Source organism: Arachis ipaensis, chromosome B4, assembly GCF_059453495.1.
Source record: "Arachis ipaensis isolate K30076 ecotype BB chromosome B4, ASM5945349v1, whole genome shotgun sequence".
NCBI lineage: Eukaryota > Viridiplantae > Streptophyta > Magnoliopsida > Fabales > Fabaceae > Arachis > Arachis ipaensis.
Window position 1 is genome coordinate 1,821,841 of NC_142439.1, and position 20,959 is coordinate 1,842,799.

At 34.1% G+C, this 20,959-nt stretch overlaps 1 protein-coding gene across 2 annotated transcripts; it reads right to left on the reverse strand.

The window, feature by feature from the left end:
* Positions 1-2,431: 2,431 nt before the first annotated feature.
* Positions 2,432-15,784, reverse strand: FU (kinase family with ARM repeat domain-containing protein). Of its 2 annotated transcripts, XM_088485955.1 has the most exons (22): positions 15,427-15,784; positions 15,253-15,327; positions 14,055-14,147; positions 13,795-13,869; positions 13,569-13,661; positions 12,951-13,014; positions 12,764-12,848; positions 12,037-12,109; positions 11,882-11,950; positions 11,705-11,785; positions 11,544-11,613; positions 11,038-11,190; positions 9,355-9,493; positions 8,950-9,121; positions 8,229-8,327; positions 6,926-7,453; positions 5,673-6,830; positions 5,320-5,553; positions 4,719-4,862; positions 4,452-4,532; positions 3,435-3,623; positions 2,432-2,990 (listed from the first exon to the last, which is right to left on the reverse strand). In XM_088485955.1, the coding sequence occupies exons 1-22, from the start codon at positions 15,514-15,516 to the stop codon at positions 2,745-2,747; spliced, it is 4,011 nt and encodes a 1,336-aa protein (XP_088342081.1). In that variant the 5' UTR covers positions 15,517-15,784; the 3' UTR covers positions 2,432-2,744. The 2 variants fall into 2 exon arrangements, with proteins under 2 accessions (XP_088342081.1, XP_088342082.1); XM_088485956.1 differs by lacking the exons at positions 2,432-2,990; positions 3,435-3,623; positions 4,452-4,532; positions 4,719-4,862 and adding an exon at positions 4,892-5,051.
* Between the last annotated feature and the right edge of the window lie 5,175 nt (positions 15,785-20,959).

The following is a 20,959-nucleotide window of genomic DNA, read 5'->3' on the forward strand; positions in this document are numbered from 1 at the left end:
GAAATGAGCTAAAAAATGATTGCACTCACATCAATATTGGTTAGTGAATATAAAGTTACGCTTTTTCAAAAAAAATTAAATCTATTGTTTTTCTTTGTTCAAAGAATTATATTTTATATAATATATTAAATGAGTCAAATATAACACAATCTTATTTTATATAACCTATTATATTATAATATTTTAGATGATTATTCGGTTAGCACAACTTCAAATACAAAAATTTACATCAATCTATAAATAGAAAAATTTGCATAATGACTAATAGGTATTTTATAACTAATAAGTCTCTCAAAAACTAATTAATTTATTTAAATATTTAATTTTAACAAATATAAAAATTCCTAAACAGGACTTATGAACATGAAAAAGTAATAGAGATATCTATCTAAGACAATGCCAACACAAATTTTAAAGAAAAAGGAGGATGAACGCATATAAGAAGACTAAGTTCATCAACTAAAACAAATACAAAAATCAAACTACCAAATAAAAATGTCACTTTGTAAAACTCTAACATCCAAATTTTTTGTAATACAAATTATTTTAAATAAAACACCTTCCAAATTTAACTTTAGTTACATATTTAATTTAATTCTACAAAACATATTAATTTTTAATATTTATTATATACTATCATTAATTTACCGCTCCGCGCATCGTGCGGGTCTCATTCTAGTTTTATTATGTAAAAGGTGATACCAACTTCTTATACAATAAGTTTACCAGTTATGTGTTTCTCTTCTAATGATGCCACTTCAGCAATTTTGATGATTTAGCAAAACTTAAAAATCAACCAATCATTTTTTAGTAAAATAAAAAAAAATTATTGATTATTATTTATTAAAACATAAAGTACTAATTAAATACAATAAATATACATTAAAAAGTATCATAATAATAATAATTATAAAAATTTTAGTTACAATATTAAAATTCTACAACTTATACATATTAATAGTATATCTATCTTACCCTTTCAACCTCCAAGTAAGTTTAAATATGACATTTTCTTACTTAAAAATATTTAAATATATCATGATTATAAAATTAATTTATAATTTTATAATATATTTTTGGTATTTTTTATTCTTATTTATTTTTCTAAAGAAAAATAAGTTTAAATTTGCCACATCTTCTTACTAGATATATTCAAATATATCATAATTATAAAATTAATATATTATATTTTTGGTATTTCTCATTCTTATTATTTTTTTTAATTATTTGCAAGACAAATAACACCATATAAAAAGACAAAGTAGGACAATTAAAGCAAATAGAAGCAACAAATAAAGATGTAATTTTGTACAACTTTAATATAAAAGGCCAATGTCTTTTTTAAAAATAAATAAATTCAAATCTTTAAACTAATAAACTATATTTTAATTTATATTAAATAGAAGCAACAAATGAAGATGTAGTTTTATACAACTCTAATAAAAAAAAGCCTATGTCTTTTTAAAAATAAATGAATTCAAAATTTTAAATTATTATTTATTTATTTATTTTTTATCAAAGATAGGAGACTCGAACCCGCGACCTCTTAATTGAGTATAGAAAGACTATGTCATTTGAGTTATAACTCATTGGCTCAAAATTTTAAATTAATAAACTATATTTTAAATCATTTATCTTATTTTTAGTTGAATAATTATATAAAATTATATACAAATTATTAAATAAATATTCTACAAAATAATTTTAATATAAATAATTCAAATTTAACATTAATTTATATATTATCTAATCAATCTTTAAATAATATAATACTTATTAAAATATGCTATATAGTATAATTAATTTATCTCTTCTTGTGATTCTCACTCTAGTTAACAATAAATTTATATATTTCACTCTTCAATTATGTTTTGAGTCTAGTGGAACTAATACCTAAAAAAGAGTCTCTTAACAAGAGCCCAACAATTAAAAAAATGCGTTATAAAGAGCTAGTTTTTGTAGTAATAGTTCTTTCAAGATCTTATAGCTCATTACATTGGTACTCTCATTGAGAGTCAACCATCTGGAAAGGACTACCTAGGGGTTTTGACCAGCAAAAGACCGAGTAAATTACCACTGAGTGAAGTGCCACAAAGTGGAGCGATTAGTATGTCATCTCTTAGAGAGGATGCTGCGTTATAAGTCTCGTGAGATCAATACCTAAAAAAAAATCCCATATCAAGGGACCAACACCTGCTAAAATAGATGCCTTATAAGACTTTGGACTCACCCGCCATGAACTAACTTTTGTGGTGATGGTTAAAGTCACCATCACCATAGATAGTTAGATACTAAAGCAATAGCCATGAATCCGTCTTCCTTAACTACTTTGCCATCTAAATGATATTAGTGCACAAAAACCTAAACAAAAAATCGACAATAGCTTGGATAAAAATACATTGTAGATCATTTTTTTTTTGTGTGTGTTGGGTTTGCAGAGAAGGGAATATATAATATCTATAAGTAGATGTATTTTTCATGATGTAAAAATCATCATACATGTGCAAATGATCATATTATATACAATGACACCCCAAAGGGCGGCTAAGTTATGTCAATCCCAAGATCTAGGGGCTCCCTTAAACTAAATAATGTACGAGCGTAATCATCTAACTTGATTGACATCCTTTGACCTCTCTCCATCATATGACGAGAAAATCTCTTCAGTGTTGCCCTTACGTGTTTAAGATAGAATTACTCAATAACTTCAATGCATTTGCCAAATGCCATCTAGACTATGAATGTCATGATTCGGCAACTTTGTCAATGATCATGTTAGCATATTTGCCAATGTTTGGTTCCGGTGACTGTTTAAGACTTCGAATGACAGGGAACAAAGGTGACGAACGAATGAACCGTCTGCAAAGTGGGTATGCACACATCTTTGTTAAGGAAAAGAGAGCAATCTTCATTGGAGATTCGGTTGCTAACTCATTCCTGCTTGGATTTAGGGCTGACACCGCGCAGTCAGAAATTAACTTCAACAGAGACTGCCCAGATTAAAAACCGTATGAGACATTTTACACATAAAATTATGAATGATAAATGCATCAAGATGCTAATCATTTTAATGAAAATAGTAGACATAGTAGCACTTGAATGCAGACCAATAAAACTCATTTCTTAATACTTTTTTTTGAAAGAAATGGCGCATGGGATAGGAATTGAAATTCAGAATTCCATGCTCAATTCTAGATGCCAGAAATGGAATTAAAAATTGGAATTTGCAAATGCATCTTATTGGAGTTTTTTATACCATTGTTTACAAAAAATATACACACACAGAGTTTATTTTCTCAAGCCCCAAAAAGAGAAAACTACTTTATTTTCTGTGGTGCATTTCCAGGTTTTATGAATTAAGCCAAAGATGAATCGCTCCTTAATTCATATCACAAAAATTTAGAAACAGTAATAAACTGCAGCAAGAACTTCACCTGAATCGCTCCTTTGGACACTATTTCTTCACAAAGCTTGTCAGAGTGTCGAACCAAATTGCTGAGTGCACCTGCTGCATTTACCTTAGTCTTGTCGTCCTCTGCCATCTGCAGTACATTAGCCAACTGAGGAATAGATCTTCTCAGCTCTTCATACAATGTATCATCGTGGTAAGCCGCATTTCCAATCTGTTTTCAGGTTGCAGAAAGCAAATCAAAAGGAATGTTAAAAAAAAAAAAAAGGGTGCACCAAATTTTGGTAAGAAACATGGAAAGATTTGAAATCTGCTCTAAAAACAAGTATAATTTTATGCCACGAACAACTGTTTCAAATTGATTTTATTGACAGGAACTATTAAATATCTGAAATGGAAATAGGTAAAGATAAATTCAAACAAAAAATATACTCTTTTATGGCAAAAAATCATTGATTTCTTAGGAGTGTCAACCATTAACGCCTCGAATGGGAAGAAGATATAAAAGTATTATCTTTTATAAATGTTCAAACTCTTAGTTTAGAAAATTTAGATTTTTGTTTTTTGCAAGTGATCATTATTAACAAATTCATATTGGCTATTGCTTTAAGTCATATGATTCCAAAGTTTTGATAAATTTGTGCAAATTTATTATATTCATTAATTTTATGAATTATATGAATAATGTTAAAACCTATTTTAAACATTTAAGATTTAATTATTTTAAAACAAAATATGTTAAATTACAAACACAATTAAGATATTATGTAACTTTAACAAAAATAATCATCTATTAACATCAACATAATCCACATTCTACAAATGGCTTAACTAAAATAGACTTCACATTATTACCACGATCTACAATCAGCTTAACACAATCTACGATTGGTTGGCACATACCACAGATCTACGTCTACTTATATTGTAAATTTTATTTATGTAGCACAAGATTATTGTAAGTCAAAATACTTCACCTCAAATAAAATAAATGCTAAAAACATGAGCATTATAACTGCTGGAGATATTGATAAAAACTTACTGCAAAGCAAGCAAACTTTCGTGTCCTTTTGTCAGGATCAGAGCACCTATCGATCAGGAGGCCAACAATTTGGTGCCTTGCCTAGAAATTCCAATTCAATATATTATCTGGAAAAGTACTATTCTTATGATAACAAATTCTGAAATTTGTGTTGATCAAACAGAATAATATTACTTTCTCTGTTTGGATAGAAACAAGTTTTTCTTGTGTGTCCATTATGACTACAGAAAAACCAATACTATATTACTTATTATTCATGATACTTACAAATGAACTGTAAAAATAGGCGCTATGACGACACATATTTCCAAGAGCACAACAAGCTTTGGCACGGAAATTGGGATCTTCATGTGAAAGAAAATCTTTTAAGAACTCCAAAATAGAAGCACCTTGGATACACTCATAGAATCGCTGGACACCACAAAGAGAAAGCAATAATAAATTTGTGAAGTATCAACGAGGGACATCCTAAAGCAATTAAGCAAAGAGAGATGAATAGACTATACACATCAAAAATAAAAAGCATAACCTGAGACATTGAATAGGGAGAACAAAAAGTCTTTCTTCAAAAGTATAGCGAAACCCAAGTAGCCTCTCACACTAAACCAAATTTTGGATAACAAAAAAATACTTAAGAAATATATCCTGATTACAATTGAGAACGACAAATTAGAGGCAACAAAAATAAAACTTCTCATAGTTTCCTTACAAATTCAATAGCATGCAATCATATATCTATATCTTTCACTTTTTCTGTACTTAACTACATATACTTTGCCATACAATAAACCAAATAAAAACAAGGCACAAGGGACCAGACTTGGCATTTTGTAGTTGATAAAAGAACTTATAAGGAACAAAAACTAACCTTGTCCATGCGAGCAAGATCAGAAACTATCATTAGTGTGTCCAGTGTAACTTCTTTTGGGCCTGAACAATCAAATAACCTTCTCATCCTGTTTGGTTCCAAAAGTCCTTTACTCACAAGTTGAATTGCTAAAGGCCGGTGGAATACCATTTTGGCAAGGAAGGCAACAGGTCTGCCCAAGTCAGCCAACTCCATATGATCTAGGCATCGAAGGATAATAACAGGCACACCCACCTGAAAATTTAAAAGCAGTTAATATTTTCCAAGCATTTGACTAGAAATGAATATCTATTACTTCAAACAGTCACTAAAAGAAATTCAGCTTATGAGTTAAAGTATTAAGATAAATTTACATCCACAAGGATCTTAATGTATTTGTTCATGTCTTCTTGTATGGCCTTAACCATATCCTTGTCCTCCAAGCAGACTCTCTGACCAGGTGAACCAATGTTGAGTAGAAACCCACTGTTCACAGAAGCAGTGGCTGATGATGGCAGGCCAGGGGCATTTTGCAGCACAACAAAAGGAAATGCTAAGAGATCTACTACTGCATTTATTAGTTCTCTTACTCCTGCTCGTCCTCCACCAGGTCCAATCCAGCCTTTTACTAACTTAATATGAACATCACATATCAAGCTGGTGATGAGCTTAATGTGTTCAGTTCTAATTAAAATATGGCGAAAAGTCAAAGCACTGCCTGAAAGACAGTGAGAGATCGAAGAAATAGTCCATACAACCCCAACTGGAGATAATCCAACTCTATCATTCAGGCACTCATTTCCATGTGCCTCATTTAAAACATCATTGCCTAATAAGCCAATAAGAAGAAGAGGGATACCACTTGCACAAAACTGCTGAACAGCTAATGGTCCTCCCCATTTCAGTCTGGAATCTAATAGACCAACAAATCCATCTCTTACCCCTTGCCAATATGAAAGCTTCCCACTTAGGTAGTCAGGATCCAATTCATTGTCATTCTTTTTGCAAGAAGAAATTTTAAGATGGTCACACAGAGCAAAAGTTCGAGGGATTAAAGGCATAGCAATGTCAGCTATTTGAGACTCAACTGAAGCCCCAGATTCAAGAAATAAAATGGACGCCAGAGCCAAAAATGCTGATGCAGTTTGAGAAGCTTTTGCCTTGTCATCTGAAGACATATGATGGGCTAGACATGATAGTCTAGCAAACTGCTTCTTATGTGAGGTAGTCAGCATAAAAATTGCTGAATTTCGTCCAGTTGACTTTAAGCATTGTGCAATTATTGCAAGAGTGAGACATGAATGACGAACCAAAGCAGAGGGATATGATAATTTGCACTGAATATTATTCGGTTCCCCACTCTGTGCATCTTTGTTAGCAGAGTTAATACATAATGACAAAACAGAGAATATCTCTGAAATAATAGTACCATCACCACCACCACTAACAAGAGTAGTCACCGGAAGGGTAGTAGGTAGACCACAAAGGAGAGCTGCAACAGTACCGCTGTGTATGCAGCACCTTGACAAAAGCTGAGAAAAAAAGCAATACAAAAATTAATTACTGTTGACCTATTATCTACAATTGCCATTTGCAAATAAGTTCTATCAGAACATGCACAAAGTACCTGGAGACTACAATTCATGGCAAACTCAATACGCTGGTGAAAACAATAGTAAACAGCAACTTGTACAGCTTTAGATCTCAAGTATGCTCTCGTTACTGCATCAACAATTTGGGCGGTATCTGTAACAGCCAAGGGACTTCGCCCATGATCCATAATTTGCTTCCTATTCAACGAATGATTCCACAAAGCGTTTATGGGAAACAAAGGGGAACTCTTTTTCATAAAGTATATATCCAGTGCATTAATAAAAGACCAGACAGCCCTGCATGCTTCAGTAGCAGCCCGTAGCATATTCGAAGAGCCTGAGATGAGACTCGAACCTGAAGTGGCTAAGCACAGACACAAATTGTCTACTAGACCAGATGTTTTAGCATGTTCTAAGACTCTACCAACAGTTTCATTATGTGTATCTGGATCCAAAATTTGAGATGATCTAAGCACCTTAACAACTCTAGATAGCATGACTGTAATGCACGCACTAGACTCAGACAGTACCCTTCCAGATGCTTCACTGCTTGAAGTTACAATCTGCAAAATATATTAATCACTGACATTATAGTAAGAAGGGAAAGAACAGACCATTACAGGATCTTTCCATCTAGCTTAATTCCATTTTCTTCTTTTATTCCAATTTAGGTCATTAGCATTGAATGAGGAAACATACATAAAATACTCCAGTTAGGTGAGGTTAAGTGGTTAGCTGTGTATTAGAATACCATAAAAATAAAAATATCCCACAGTATCCTACTGCACCGTATAAGTTTCCATATATCTAATTCTATTTGTTGCCTTCTTTAATTTTACGAATTGTTTAGGTACATAAAATTACAGGTGGGAAATACAAGGAATCCTTCTAAACCAAAACTAATGAAAAAATGAGAGAAAATAAAGGAAAAAGCAAATGATGCAAAGTAATACACATTCCTCAGCATCCCATATAGTGAAACATTTAAAAGAAAACCAGAAACTTTGATCATAAAACAAAATGAATTGAGAGTGTCACTCAAGGCAAAGATATTATATTATAGCATAGATTGCAAATTGCCATTAAAGTTTACCCTTTTTTCTTCTTTTGGGTTGAATCATGTAATGAGGATTAGGAGTTTCAAATCAACATAAAATCAGGGCTAATATTTTGTCTATTCAGTCACGGAACAGTACATCAAATCAATATCAGCTTCACGTTATTCATTAATTAAGGATATCTTAGTTCTCCCTGACCTGAAGCCCACAATTTAAACTTTGGAAAGAAGATTAAAATCTAATGTGAATTTACTACATAGAACTGGTACAACCAGACTACCTGAGAATAAATTTCAACAATTGCAACCCAGTGCCTGAAGTAAGAACTTGAAGTGCAAGCCCCATAGTTTTCTAGCAAAACTTTTGTGATGGAGAAACCCTGCAAAATGTAAGACATTTGTAGTTTAACTAGCAACTTAAGTGAAGAAAACAGATTAACATCAAACCATGCACCAAACAACGGTGAATTAATAATAAAGGAACTTCATGTTTAATGTACTTACAAAGCTTCAAACACGTAACAAACAAAAATTCTAACACCAATTAAATGGGAACATTTGTGGACGGCAACTAATATTCTTGGTAAGTGCCCATGATACTTCTGTACTAAATAGAGTAGGAAACAGATACTCCCTTACAAGTCCAACTAAGTTGGCCCAATAAGTAATAACTAATTGTTCCAAATGAAAATCACTCACACATAGGGCTGGAAGCGAGTCAATCCGACTCGTGAACTTGCTCGAGCTCGACTTATTAACAGTTCAATAAGCTGAACTCATGAGCTTGTGAGCCAAGCTTGAGTCTGGATTTGAGCTTATATATTAAATGAGCCTAGCCTGACCTTGAGTAAGCTCATTTTGTTGGCTCATGAGTTGACTCGAACAACCATGTCAAACAACCATTTGTGGTGATCCAAGGAGTTTTTTAAATAGTTTGTAAGATATAAAGGAAACAGTCATAATTGTGAAAGAAATGGATAGATAAAGTGCTTCAATGCATACCTTTGCTATCAAGTCTACAAGTTCAGAGGATTTCACGCTTAGAACAGACCCAATGAATAGAAGAATTTCAGTTATAAGTTCATCCATTTTCCCACTAAGACTTAGCACACCAGCCGCAACAAGATTTGAAACAATCCTTAGTGATTGGTTTGCCTCAATGAGTACTTGATCACTATAATTCAAAACAATAAGTTAGATTTCAAGATGGAATATGTATGCAAAAGTTGAAAACCAAGAGATAGGACTATATCCATCACATTTCTATATACCATGACATTTCACAGATATGGATCCACATTTCAGTTTAACAAATTATTCCAGACATTAAAGCCAAATCAGTATTTAATAAGACTCATGATGATTCATGAAATGCATAGTAGCTGTAAACATGCAATGTGTATTTACCTGCAAATATTTTGAGATCCATTTGACCACTTTTTAAGTGGTAGAAGAATATGCCCCAAAGCTTCACTATCTTGACCAATTATTTTTGCACCTTTGACTGTTCGAGAGTTATTTTCAAGTTGATCCAATCTTTGGCAACCTACACAAAAGTACATATTCTCAATCACAGATTAGAGGTGTCAACACAAAATCAAAAATATCAATTTCTACATTCATAGTGGACAATCCATTTCCCCAAAAACATAGAACAAACTGTAATTTGAATTCATTGTCTAAAGATGTCCGCATAAAGAGTAAGAAAATTCTTAAAAGCATAAAGCGGGTATATGGTTGCCTACAGTCGGAAAAAAGATGCAACAAGGATGATCTACCACTAGGGCAGCTGACTGGTATTTATTCACAAGTTATTCTCTCATTAATGAGTCATCTATATTTGCAATAAGTTGCACATGATCACAGTCAAGAACTTGTAGAAAGAAGGCTTTTCCAATCAGGATAGAATCAGTAATGGCAACAGATATATGTATCTATAAGTTCTCAGTCTAATTAACCACCTAGGCCTTAGGGTAATATGCCAGGATGATCTCCTCTCAAAGTCTGGCAAAGTCCATTTCACTTTCCAGCATATGTGGCATTCAACCCGCTCCATGACAATAATGCATACATGTTACCCCTCCTGACATGATATGGGGGCATACGAAACCACAATTATATGAACAAAATGCATAATAGATGGAGAAAAGCTGTATGCCTCAAATTTTTAAAAAGAATAAAAATAAAAATAAAAGGATGTAATAAAAATAAATTCCTGTTAGGGTACTCTTGTACGCTGAAGCTGTGTTTTATCAAAAAGGTAGAAGCTTATACTTAAGTATTTTTATCTGAAAAGCTGTTATCTGTAGTGGTTGTGCTATTTGTTATTTCCAAATTGGCCTCGAGTATCAAATATTAAAATTTTAAGTTACTCATACTGGATAAATTCAAAAGAACGTGAATAATAAATGTATTGAAAGCTTAACTGTTTTAGTTTTCTAATAATAACTTTCTACTAGAATTTATCTACTCTCTCTTCTATTCTTCCTTCTACTCTCTCTTCCATAATTCTATATTTCCTTTCTTATACTCTTATTATTCTGCTGTTATTGCCTAAACATAATATTTGTGGTACCAAACTCTTACACTATAGGAATAGATCAAGTGCATTCAAAATTTTCAATATATACTGTGATGTTTTTGTTACAGTGTATAGAAGTAGCACTTTAACACATTTTTTGGTGTTGAAGAGTAATTAAACCTTTTTATTTGTGTTCACAAACAAATGATTTGATTATATCTTTAGAGTTCCTACATCTTCCTAAACTTTAACTTTTAGGCTACTCTCCCATTAATTTATCTTCTTTGCCCAAACAAATGTAGGTCTTTTCCACATATGATCATAAGTTATCATCTGATCGTCCATTAACAATGAGCATTATCCCAATTTTATTATGTATAATATCACCTAATCAGCTAATTCTGTGGTAAATCAATATGATTTACACACACAAAAAAAGGCATCTCAACCAAAAGGAATTTCAAAGTAAAATTAAACCTGAGTTTGTGAAAGATTACAAAACAATGGTAGTCACAAGAGGCAAAGAAATAGTTTCATAGAATAAACAGTGTATGAAATCAAAAAATTACCTGACTCTATTATAGCAGATTGATTTGAGATTCCAGGGGACTCATCAGGAACTAATGAATTCTCCTTGTCTGGTTTAGGGCTCTTTAACAGAGCTTTATTCTCAAGTGGAGAAGAATTATGCTCCAACAAACCAGACTTGGGATAGTTACAACCTGTGACAAATTAAACTAATAAGGAAGCAAAATAAATAGATAATTAAATAAAGGGAAAAATAAGTGAAGGCTAATGTAGTAGATACTTTGGTAATACACACTACCAGTTTATATTACATTATTTTAACATATAATTTTGACTCGAAAAAATATGCGGTTTCTTATGTAAATTGTAATTAAGAGTGGATTTCAGTTTTAGCAAGTGAAATATTGATGTATGACATTTAAATTAAAACATCCAACACCTATATACCAAAATCTAATTTATTTGTGAACTCAGTTGAAAAACCATTTCTTGTGCACTAATTAGTAAAGTGTCCACAATCAACTAACAGTTTAATTAGAAGCTTGACCTGTTGAATTTTGAATGGTCCTCCTTGCAGCATCACAGTCCCCAGGTGAGCCGGTAATCTCACACAATGCCTAAGACAAGTTCAGTGAATATTTTACTAAATTAACAAGGAACAACTTGCCCACTATGGAAATACCACTGAAATAAAGATGAATTAGGTACCCTGTCTTCAAGTTCATCAGAAGTCTCTTTAACAAATGGGTGTTCAAGAAGTGCAGGCCAAGTTAAACGACTTTCAGGTGCCTGCTCAGAATAATATTAGAAATCAAAGAATTTGTATGTTATTTTATGTATGTATATATATATACAGTGGATGAGGAATATTCACAAGTTAGCTACCTTGTTTAGCAGGCCCTTCAAAAAGCTTTTGAAACTGGGACTCATGCTCTCTGGATATTTAACTGGATCCTGGATTATTGAATGAGCAATTAATCCACATTTAATACAGCATACAAGAAATTGCATAACAAATTTAAAGTATTAGAGAAATGTACCTTGACAATGTGTCTGATGAGAGCATACACAGAATTTGTGTAAAAAGGAGGTTGGCCAACATACAACTCATATCTGTTAGACACACAAAATACTGGCTTCAGCTTAAGGTGAATAGAACGATAAGGATTGGAAATTGCTGCTCAACAATACAGGTTATCATAACCCACCTTTTTACATGCTGAAAAGAGACTTAAAAAAGCTCAAAGAGAAATGTCACACTTTGAAAAAGGGAAAGTAAAACTGAACAAGAATTGCTAGATTGAAGCTAGAAATTTCTTCAAAATTAGAAATTAGAAAAATAGAAACATATGACAACTAGAAAGGACAAAAAAGATAATACAAAATATCCCTCTTGCTCAAACGAACAAGAAGAGAACTGACTACTTAAAATGAGTAATTTTGGTGAATCCATTGGCTATTTTGATGAGTATTTTCTAACAAATAGGTAATCAACTGGGCTAGCAAAAGAATGGCAAAAGATAAAAGAATAACATGGACAAATGCATGGCAACCTTTTTCTCTGTTTTAACTTTTAAGGATTGTGGATTTAATTTCCTGTGATTATATCTTACAAAATAAAAATGACCAACTTAAATCATGCAGAGATATCTAACCTAATATCAAATATTATGTCAGATACTCAGATTCAAATGTAGCAAAAAATCTACACAAAGTAAAGAATAATTAAATATGAAGTCTATTGTTTGCACCAGATCTTTAACTTACAATATAACACCGAGAGACCATAAATCAACAGTGTGGGTGTAAGGTTGTTCCCGTACAAGCTCTGGAGCCATGTATAGAGGAGTTCCTGTAACACTAAAACTGTTAAAAAAAACATGTAGATAGTACTGCAATCACTTTCTAGAACAAACAGCTATTTAACAACATAATCAGCTCTCATAAACCAAACCTTTTATGGATCGCAAGACAACTGTATTTGTGGACATTGCTCGTGCAAAACCAAAATCGCATAGCTATCACAGATTCATGAGAAAAAGACAAATTAGGTTTGAGCCAACTGTACTTAATTATAGAAAATGAAGCCATAACATCAGAAGGTCAGAATAACAAATAGGTTAAATTCTAAGCAACTCCCTCTGTTTCAACCATTTTCAATTTTCATATATAAGTTCATTTTAGATCACATCAACCGACCCACCCCCACCCCAGCTGCCTTAAGAGAGAGAACTTCTAAGACTAAAATTAGACCACTTACAGGATTATGAGACATTAAATAAAACAGAATCTAACATGTTTTCAATAACCTGAACTTAGGGGTGTTTTAAGTTTTACATGTTAAACTTCATGTAAAAGTTGAAAATGGCTAAAACAAGAAGGTGGCTACTTGAAGGTTACCAAATATATGCAGTCTATAAACAGTGTATGTTGCAGTTTTGTACTTATCAGAAAGATGAAAAATTCCATTTAATACTGCGCAAATTCTGCTGTAACAGGCAAGATGAAGATCATGATTAAATTCTGACTTGTGTTTCATCACAGGAACAAACATACAATCAGTCAAACCAACCTTGACAACAGATCCAGCACCAATGAGAATATTCTGCGGCTTCATATCACGATGGATGATTCGGTTGGAATGCAAATAATGTAACGCTTTTACCTGCATAATCCAACCAAAAAACGTAATGCGGTTATTGGTCTTGTGAACCAAAACTCTTCATCCGGAAATCAATAAAAATAAGGAAAGCAAGCAAGAAAGAAAGAAATAAAAAAAATAAATATACAGAAAATACCAGTTGTTTTGCAATTGCTTGAACTTGTTCTTCAGGAAGGCACTTATCATCCTCAAGAATCTCAAATAGCTCTCCCTGTAGTATAAAAAAACATAATCAGAATGACAATTTTCTAATCAATCATATTGGCTGGTTCCATTATTCAAGATTTCAAGCGTCGTCATTTTTGAAAGGATAACATTAAAAGATATAATAATACTTCAGGTCCAGCGCTAGTTAAACATTGAACTGCAAACATGAGAGAAAATACAGATGCTTACTTGAGCAAATTCTGTGACAACACAAAACTCTTGTGGACTTTCAAATGAATCAAGCATCTGGATAATGTTTTCATGCTTCAACTTTCTTAAGATCTGCAATCTCAAAATTCAGCAAACATATGTCTATAAGTAATTAGTAACAGCAGGAATTATGCCAAGGAAACAAACAATAACAAAATCTGTTCATGGATTTTTGTAATAGTTTCTCCATATGTATCCCCAATACCTTAAGCTAGACCTCAGATATGCAGAACAGCAGTTTGAAATGGATGCACAGTATATACATTACTCAACTGAGTCTACATAATCATTGAGCAGAAACTGATATTAACTGCTATCAGATTCATGCATGCAACACATGCATCACATTTTACATTTATGGCTTGTTTGGATAATGCCACTAGGACTTCTTTTTAGCTTTGAGGAAATCAGAGTTTTGCTCTAGTTGGCCTTTTAGCTTTTAAAGAGTGTCGTTATACCGAATTGCAAAATAAACAAAACTGGCAGTAGACAAAACAGGAACAAGAGCTTATGAGGATGCTTGCCAGTCTTTGGATACCAAAAAAGAGGAAAGAGACATTGACAGGATAACATCTTTGGAATATTAAAATGAGAAGTTAGATTTAAACATTTTATACTTTCTCTCATGGAAAAACACATAACATTTGACATGATTAATGCCATCCCAATATGTGAAATTATTTTATCTTTTATTTATCAGAGTGGATGGAACAACAGTAATGAATAGCTTCTCTACTCTCATTCAACATGCTTGCTGCATAAGTTCACTCTTTCTGGCATAATATATAAGTAAATAGTAAATTAACATATTAATAGGAACTATATTTTTAACAATTAAATATATATAATAGTAAAGTAATAAGAATATATGTGAAGCTAGTTAAAATAATAAATGTTTTATTCTTAAGAATTCTTACATTCAAACAATAGCAAAATTTGTTTTAACGAATATATTAGAAGGATATATTTTAAAGGGGATAAAAGAAAAAAAAAGTTGTCCACGCAATCACACTCCAAATTCTCTTTGATCCAATTACTTTCGATATTCATCGTACTATACAGTGAATCAAAAAAAATTCAAATAACGAAGAACCATAAAGCCTAGTTGCATCCAACCTCAAATTACTGCCGAAACTTGAATACCTTCAACATGAGTAGAAATTAGGGTACAAATTACCTCGATTTCTTGCCTGAGGTTGTGGATATCATTTTCGGTTTTACCGTGCTTCATTATGAACTTCATCGCAACAGTCTAGTTCACCAAGAAACCAACCGGAGAATTAGAGATGAAAAGAAGAGGGAAACCTTCTTTTTCTGTGAGATGAAGAAGAGAAATGGGAAGAGAGAATACCTGACCGGAATGTTTGCGCCTCCCTTTATAGACTTTCCCGAAGGAACCCTCGCCGACGAGCTCGATGACGTGGTAGTTCTCGACGGTCATTGTTGAATTTGAATTTCGCCGAACCGAGTTTCAGCAGAGCGTGGATGAACAGAAAGGAAAAAATTTGAAAACGTTGCTGACCGTTGAGGGAAGAGAAGGAAGAGAGCAGAGCTAGTGGAGCAGAAGCAGAGGAGGGCAAGGGTCGAGAGGAGGCGACGGCGGAGCAGAAGCACAAGCACCAGAGAGGTGGCGGAGGCGTTAAGCACCAGATCGCAGTTTCTACTTCCTTTAAGTTCCCGTTTGGTTGTGGCTATTTTTTAATGAATTCTCTTTTAAATAAAATTTGTACGAGAGATATGAAAACGTTGATAATAGCTGAGCGGGAAAAGTCGATTTGAAATTTGAAAAAAAATAAATAAATACACATTTCATCCCAATAGATTTTTCTTAAAATTATGTTACAAAAAGATTTTTAACAGATATTATCTTGAATGATTTTTTTTTTTTGGTGACTATCTTGAATGATTTAAATGCGATAAAAATAGTTAATAAATATTATATTTTTTATAAATGACCAAAAACTTTTGTATTTAGTAAACAACTTATTTATTTGCTTTGAATAAAATGAATACTAAATATTTAGTCTAGATATTCACGTATATTCTAAGCAAAATAAATTAGCCAGACACTCTTTACTCTTGATCGAAGAGATACTATTAAAATAAAGAGCTTTTGATTTGTTGAAATTAACTTTTAGAGTGAAGTATCAACCCGACCCCTGTCCATTTTCAAGAATAACAACGCGACCCCTCAAAATAAAATCGATCCAGTTCGGTTTCTGTCCCCGATTTTCGTCACACAAGGCGGTCCCCATGCGTTTTTCTCCGCCGAGACATGACGAAAAACGCTGAGCTGGCTCGTTCGGTGCGTGACCTGTCATATGAGGTGGATGATGTGTTCAGTCAGTGTTGAGATGGACAGGGGCTAATTTGTCCTACCCAGTCACCATATAAACGACGTCGTTTGAGTGGGAAGCAAAGTTTCAGTTGCTTTTGAAAAGGTGGGTTTCCATGAAACCCCTTCCCCTAGCCTTCACATTTAGAAGAAAACCCTAACAGAGCCATGAGCAGCAGCAACGAACCACCGTCGAGTTCTATTGGTGGGAGTGGAAGAGAAGTTTTTAAAGATGAAGGCAGAAGTCCTATAAGTGTATCTGTAGGAAGTGTTGTTGCACCGAATAAGAAGAAGAAGTTCATTGCTCCACGATGTCGGTGTGGGACGCATGCTATTTTGTTTCTCTCTTCAACAGAGCTGAACCCTAACCGGTTATTTTTTGGATGTCCACACTTCAAGGTAATCTGAAATTTAATTTAAGTTTCGTTGATTTTAACTCGATGTGACATCTTTTGAGCTGTGGGTATATTCTATAGAGCACAAAATTGCATTGTAAATTTTTTACATGGTTGGATGATTATGTTGCATCGTTTGAAGAGTTTCCCAGGAATTCTCCTGATATAGAGGGTTGGACGCGAGATCAAAGTCAGATTCCTGATACTGCTGGTGTTGATGCTGGAAAACTAAGGGAACTAGATGCTAGAGTTAGTGGATTAGAATTGGAAGCTAAAAATTGTAATGCTAATAGTGGTTCTAGCGGCGTTAGTGTTAAAGCTTTGGTTATTGCTTTTGTAATTGTAATTGTGATCTCCAAATTTTTTTAAGGCATATGAGTAGCAGGAACCTTCTGTGATACTAGGTTCAAAGTGTGTCTTATTTTTTAGAAGTGTATGTTGTTTACATTGTAAGTTGTATTACTCTAGAACTATGTATGTTGTTTCAGATGAGAATATGATTTGATCCAAGAAAAAGGGTCTGTTACTACTTTGATAAATTCTGGCAGCATGTAGTCATACAGATTTCTTACTAAAAAATGTTGGATAAACAAACCCAAAAGATGCCTTATATAAAACATGTACACAAAACAACCAATCATGTCCTTGTTCAGCATGAGAAAGGGACAACTTATAGCCCTCTAACAACAAAAAAAAGGCCAACATGTAGCCTTGAACTAAAGTGTTTCTTAAAATTGTCAAGTTTCAAACTGACTTAAACATCTTCCACATCAGTCTAGTAGAGTTTCAAAATGACTTAAACATGCATACAAACACTTAAAAGCTTCCAAAATATTTTCTAGATTTGTAAACACTGACACTTAAACTAATAACAAAAGGAGTCATTCTTATCATCTATGTTAACAGCAACATATCAGATATCAAGTCTTCCTCGGAGGTATAAACCCAGGGGTAGGAATGAACTTAAAAAGCCTTGCTGCAGTCCCAGAACTTGCTGCAGCCATGGTCTCAGCAGAAAGAGCACTTTGTTGAAAGGGAACATTAGCAGTTGTTGTCCTCGGGTTCACAGCCTAACCGGTTGGAACACATGGTCTAAGACCTGATGCTGCTTGAACTGATGGTGGAGTAGGTTGTCCAAATGAAGGTGGAGCCGAGATAGGAGCAGTTGGGGGCCTAACAACAAGGTGCTTTCTTCTCTGGGCATAACTGAGGTTGGGGGTGGAGCAGGGTTATGGGGGTGGTTGATTCAGGTTCATAGCCTCTCTTGCAACCTGTAACAAAAATTTAATGAGTATAAAATAAACAAACAGCTTAAAATAACATTGACCAATGACTATACCTCATCTGCCTGGGGTGCATTTTGTGAAAGGGGAATTTCTTCTCCCTGTTCTTGTTGGTCATAATTACCCTTCTTATGCATTGTCTTTGGAAGTTTCTTCTTGTTCTTCTTTGCCTTTGTCTATCACAATAGTATAAACATGTTAGTGTAAAGAGAGTCTAATCTGTCATCTAAACAACAATAAGGATAAGGAGTAGGTTAAAAGATATTACCAGTGGATCCATAGGTGGGGAAGGTTGTACAGTATAACTGTTTAGATTGACATTAGGTCCTACATCCTAATCATTTAAACAACCAATAGTGAGACACATAAACCCCTCACAATATTTAAATAAGACACCTAAACCCCCCACAATTTTTAAATGAGACACTTAAACCCTTAACAATTAATATGGTGTTCCAAATCGAACCCTAATTACCTGTCCTCTGTTCTGGTTTGGGTTAAAGGGTATAATCTGCTGCCCCTTCCCCTTACCAACTCTTCTCTTCTTCTTTGTCATTGGCTACCAGTTTGGATCCTTTGGGTCATTCTTACAGGTCTTGTAGTAATGCCCAAGCTGTCCACACTTGCTGCACGTCACTTCAAAGATTTTCTTGGCTTTAGTGGCCTGCATCTCAGGTTCTACAGGATCTACCTTCCTCTTCATCTTGGAGCGATGAGCTGGTCTCTTGATGTTGGGTGGTTCCGTCCTTGGAGCATCACATGGGGTCCTTGGAACCCTTTTCTTCCTCTTGTTTTCTTCTTCACTACCACTGTCATCTGTCTCAAATCCAGGGGGAGGAGGCTTGTAAGGCTCATCCTCTGTTGTCTCATATCCATCATCAGTTGATGACGATGATGATGATGAATCCAACACAACAGTCTCCTCAGCCACATCTTCTTCAACTACATCAGGCATGTCCACATCGTGTTCAAAGTAGATGTATAGCTCATCAGTTTCCCTGTACCTCAACTTACCCTCCCTCATCTGATTAATTTCTACATCTCCTTTAATTACATGGAGTCCAGCTTCCATATTCGGTTCTCCCATATCAAGCCAGAACATCTGTTTATACTTCCGGTAACCCAATTCTTTAAATAATTCAACCAAGTCAAAAATAATGTACGTAATCCAAGTTTAAGGGGGGAATCTCTTCACTTTACCATCCAAGTAGCAGAGATCACCTTCAGAGTTTCTGACAAATCTCCCCCTATAGTGGAACACAGGAATGACCATATACTCAGACATCTGCAATCAGTTTATTCAAGCTTTAATAAAATCTCCCTAATAATAAACATGCTTAAACAAGAATGACCGCCACTATATTATTTAATTTTTTCGAAAATGCACAAAGTTCAGGGGGGTTATTTCAATTTTTCCATGACTAGGACCACAAAGGGTTGCAGACAACAATGGTTCCTTGTCAGAAGCAGAATCAATTTGGGGGGACCACACAACGCACAAGGGACAAATGCTTCATATAAAAATCACTAACCTGAACTGTCTGCAGCGTCCTGACACGATTCCGTCCAGCTCCGTCAATAGCACCACCAAACCGCCGTGAACTATGATGTCGTCAACACTGTAAGCAGCAACGTCAGTGCTTCCCTCCACCAACACAGCGTCCACAATGGTCTCGAGAAGTGAAGAAGCTTTTGACCTAGGGTTTTCTTGTAAATGTCAAGGTTGGGGGAAGGGGTTTTATGGAAACCCACCTTTTCAAAAGCAATGGAAACGTTGCTTCCCACTCAAACGACGTCGTTTATATGGTGAGTGGGTAGGACAAATTAGCCCTTGTCCATCTCAATTTTTCCATCTCAGCACTGACTGAACACGTCATCTGCCTCATATGACAGGTCACGCACTGAACGAGCCAGCTCAGGGTTTTTCGTCAAGTCTCACCGGAGAAAAACGCATGGGGACCGCCTTGTGTGACGGAAATCGAGGACAGGGACCGAACTGGATCGATTTTATTTTGAGGGGTCGCGTTGTCATTCTTGAAAATGGACAGGGGCCAGGTTGGTACTTTACTCTAACTTTTATACTTGAGGTTTTGAAGACCATCTCACCTTGGTTTTTTTCTGCTTTAAAAAATAACAGTCAATCATCGGCAAATATTAAATGAGACATTAGAAGTCCACCTTAGAAATAGTCACTGATTTTCATTCACCAATAGAGATCTTATGTGAAATTAAACAAATTAGTCTTTATATTCATAGAACAAGGAGATAGAGAGACATGATTACTCCTTTCTAAGTTTCTGGTGGGCATAAAGACTTCTAACTTACTACCATTTCACAAGACAGATAGAGAATAAGAGCGAACACAGTTTATAATAGGATGGAATATGTTTAGAGAAAACCTGAAGTAGCAAACAGTGTGGTACAGAAACTTTCAGATAACTTTGTCATATGTCTTCTCTAAATTAATCTTAACACTTTGTTTTTGGATATAGAAAAGTAAATAGAAAGAAAAAAAATGAGAGCAAAGAAAATAAAAAGAAAACTGGAGTTATTTAGGTGTTATTTGGATAAAGAAAAAATAAATAAAAAAAATTTATTTTGATAAAAAAATAAGAAAAAAGAAAATCATAATAGTATAAAATTACGTTAATATCTTTACAGTAAAATAAAGCTCCAGAGGAGAAGAAGGGAGAAGTGGAGCACACCCCTCCAAAGCGTGCAGACAACCCATTCCCAGACTCTCTTGACACTTATCCTACATTGCCAAAGGCTCTTGAGTACAAGCCTAAAATGCCATATCCTCAGAGACTTCAAAAGGAGACCAAGGACAAACAGTTTTCAAAGTTCTTGGAAGTCTTTAGAAAGTTGCAA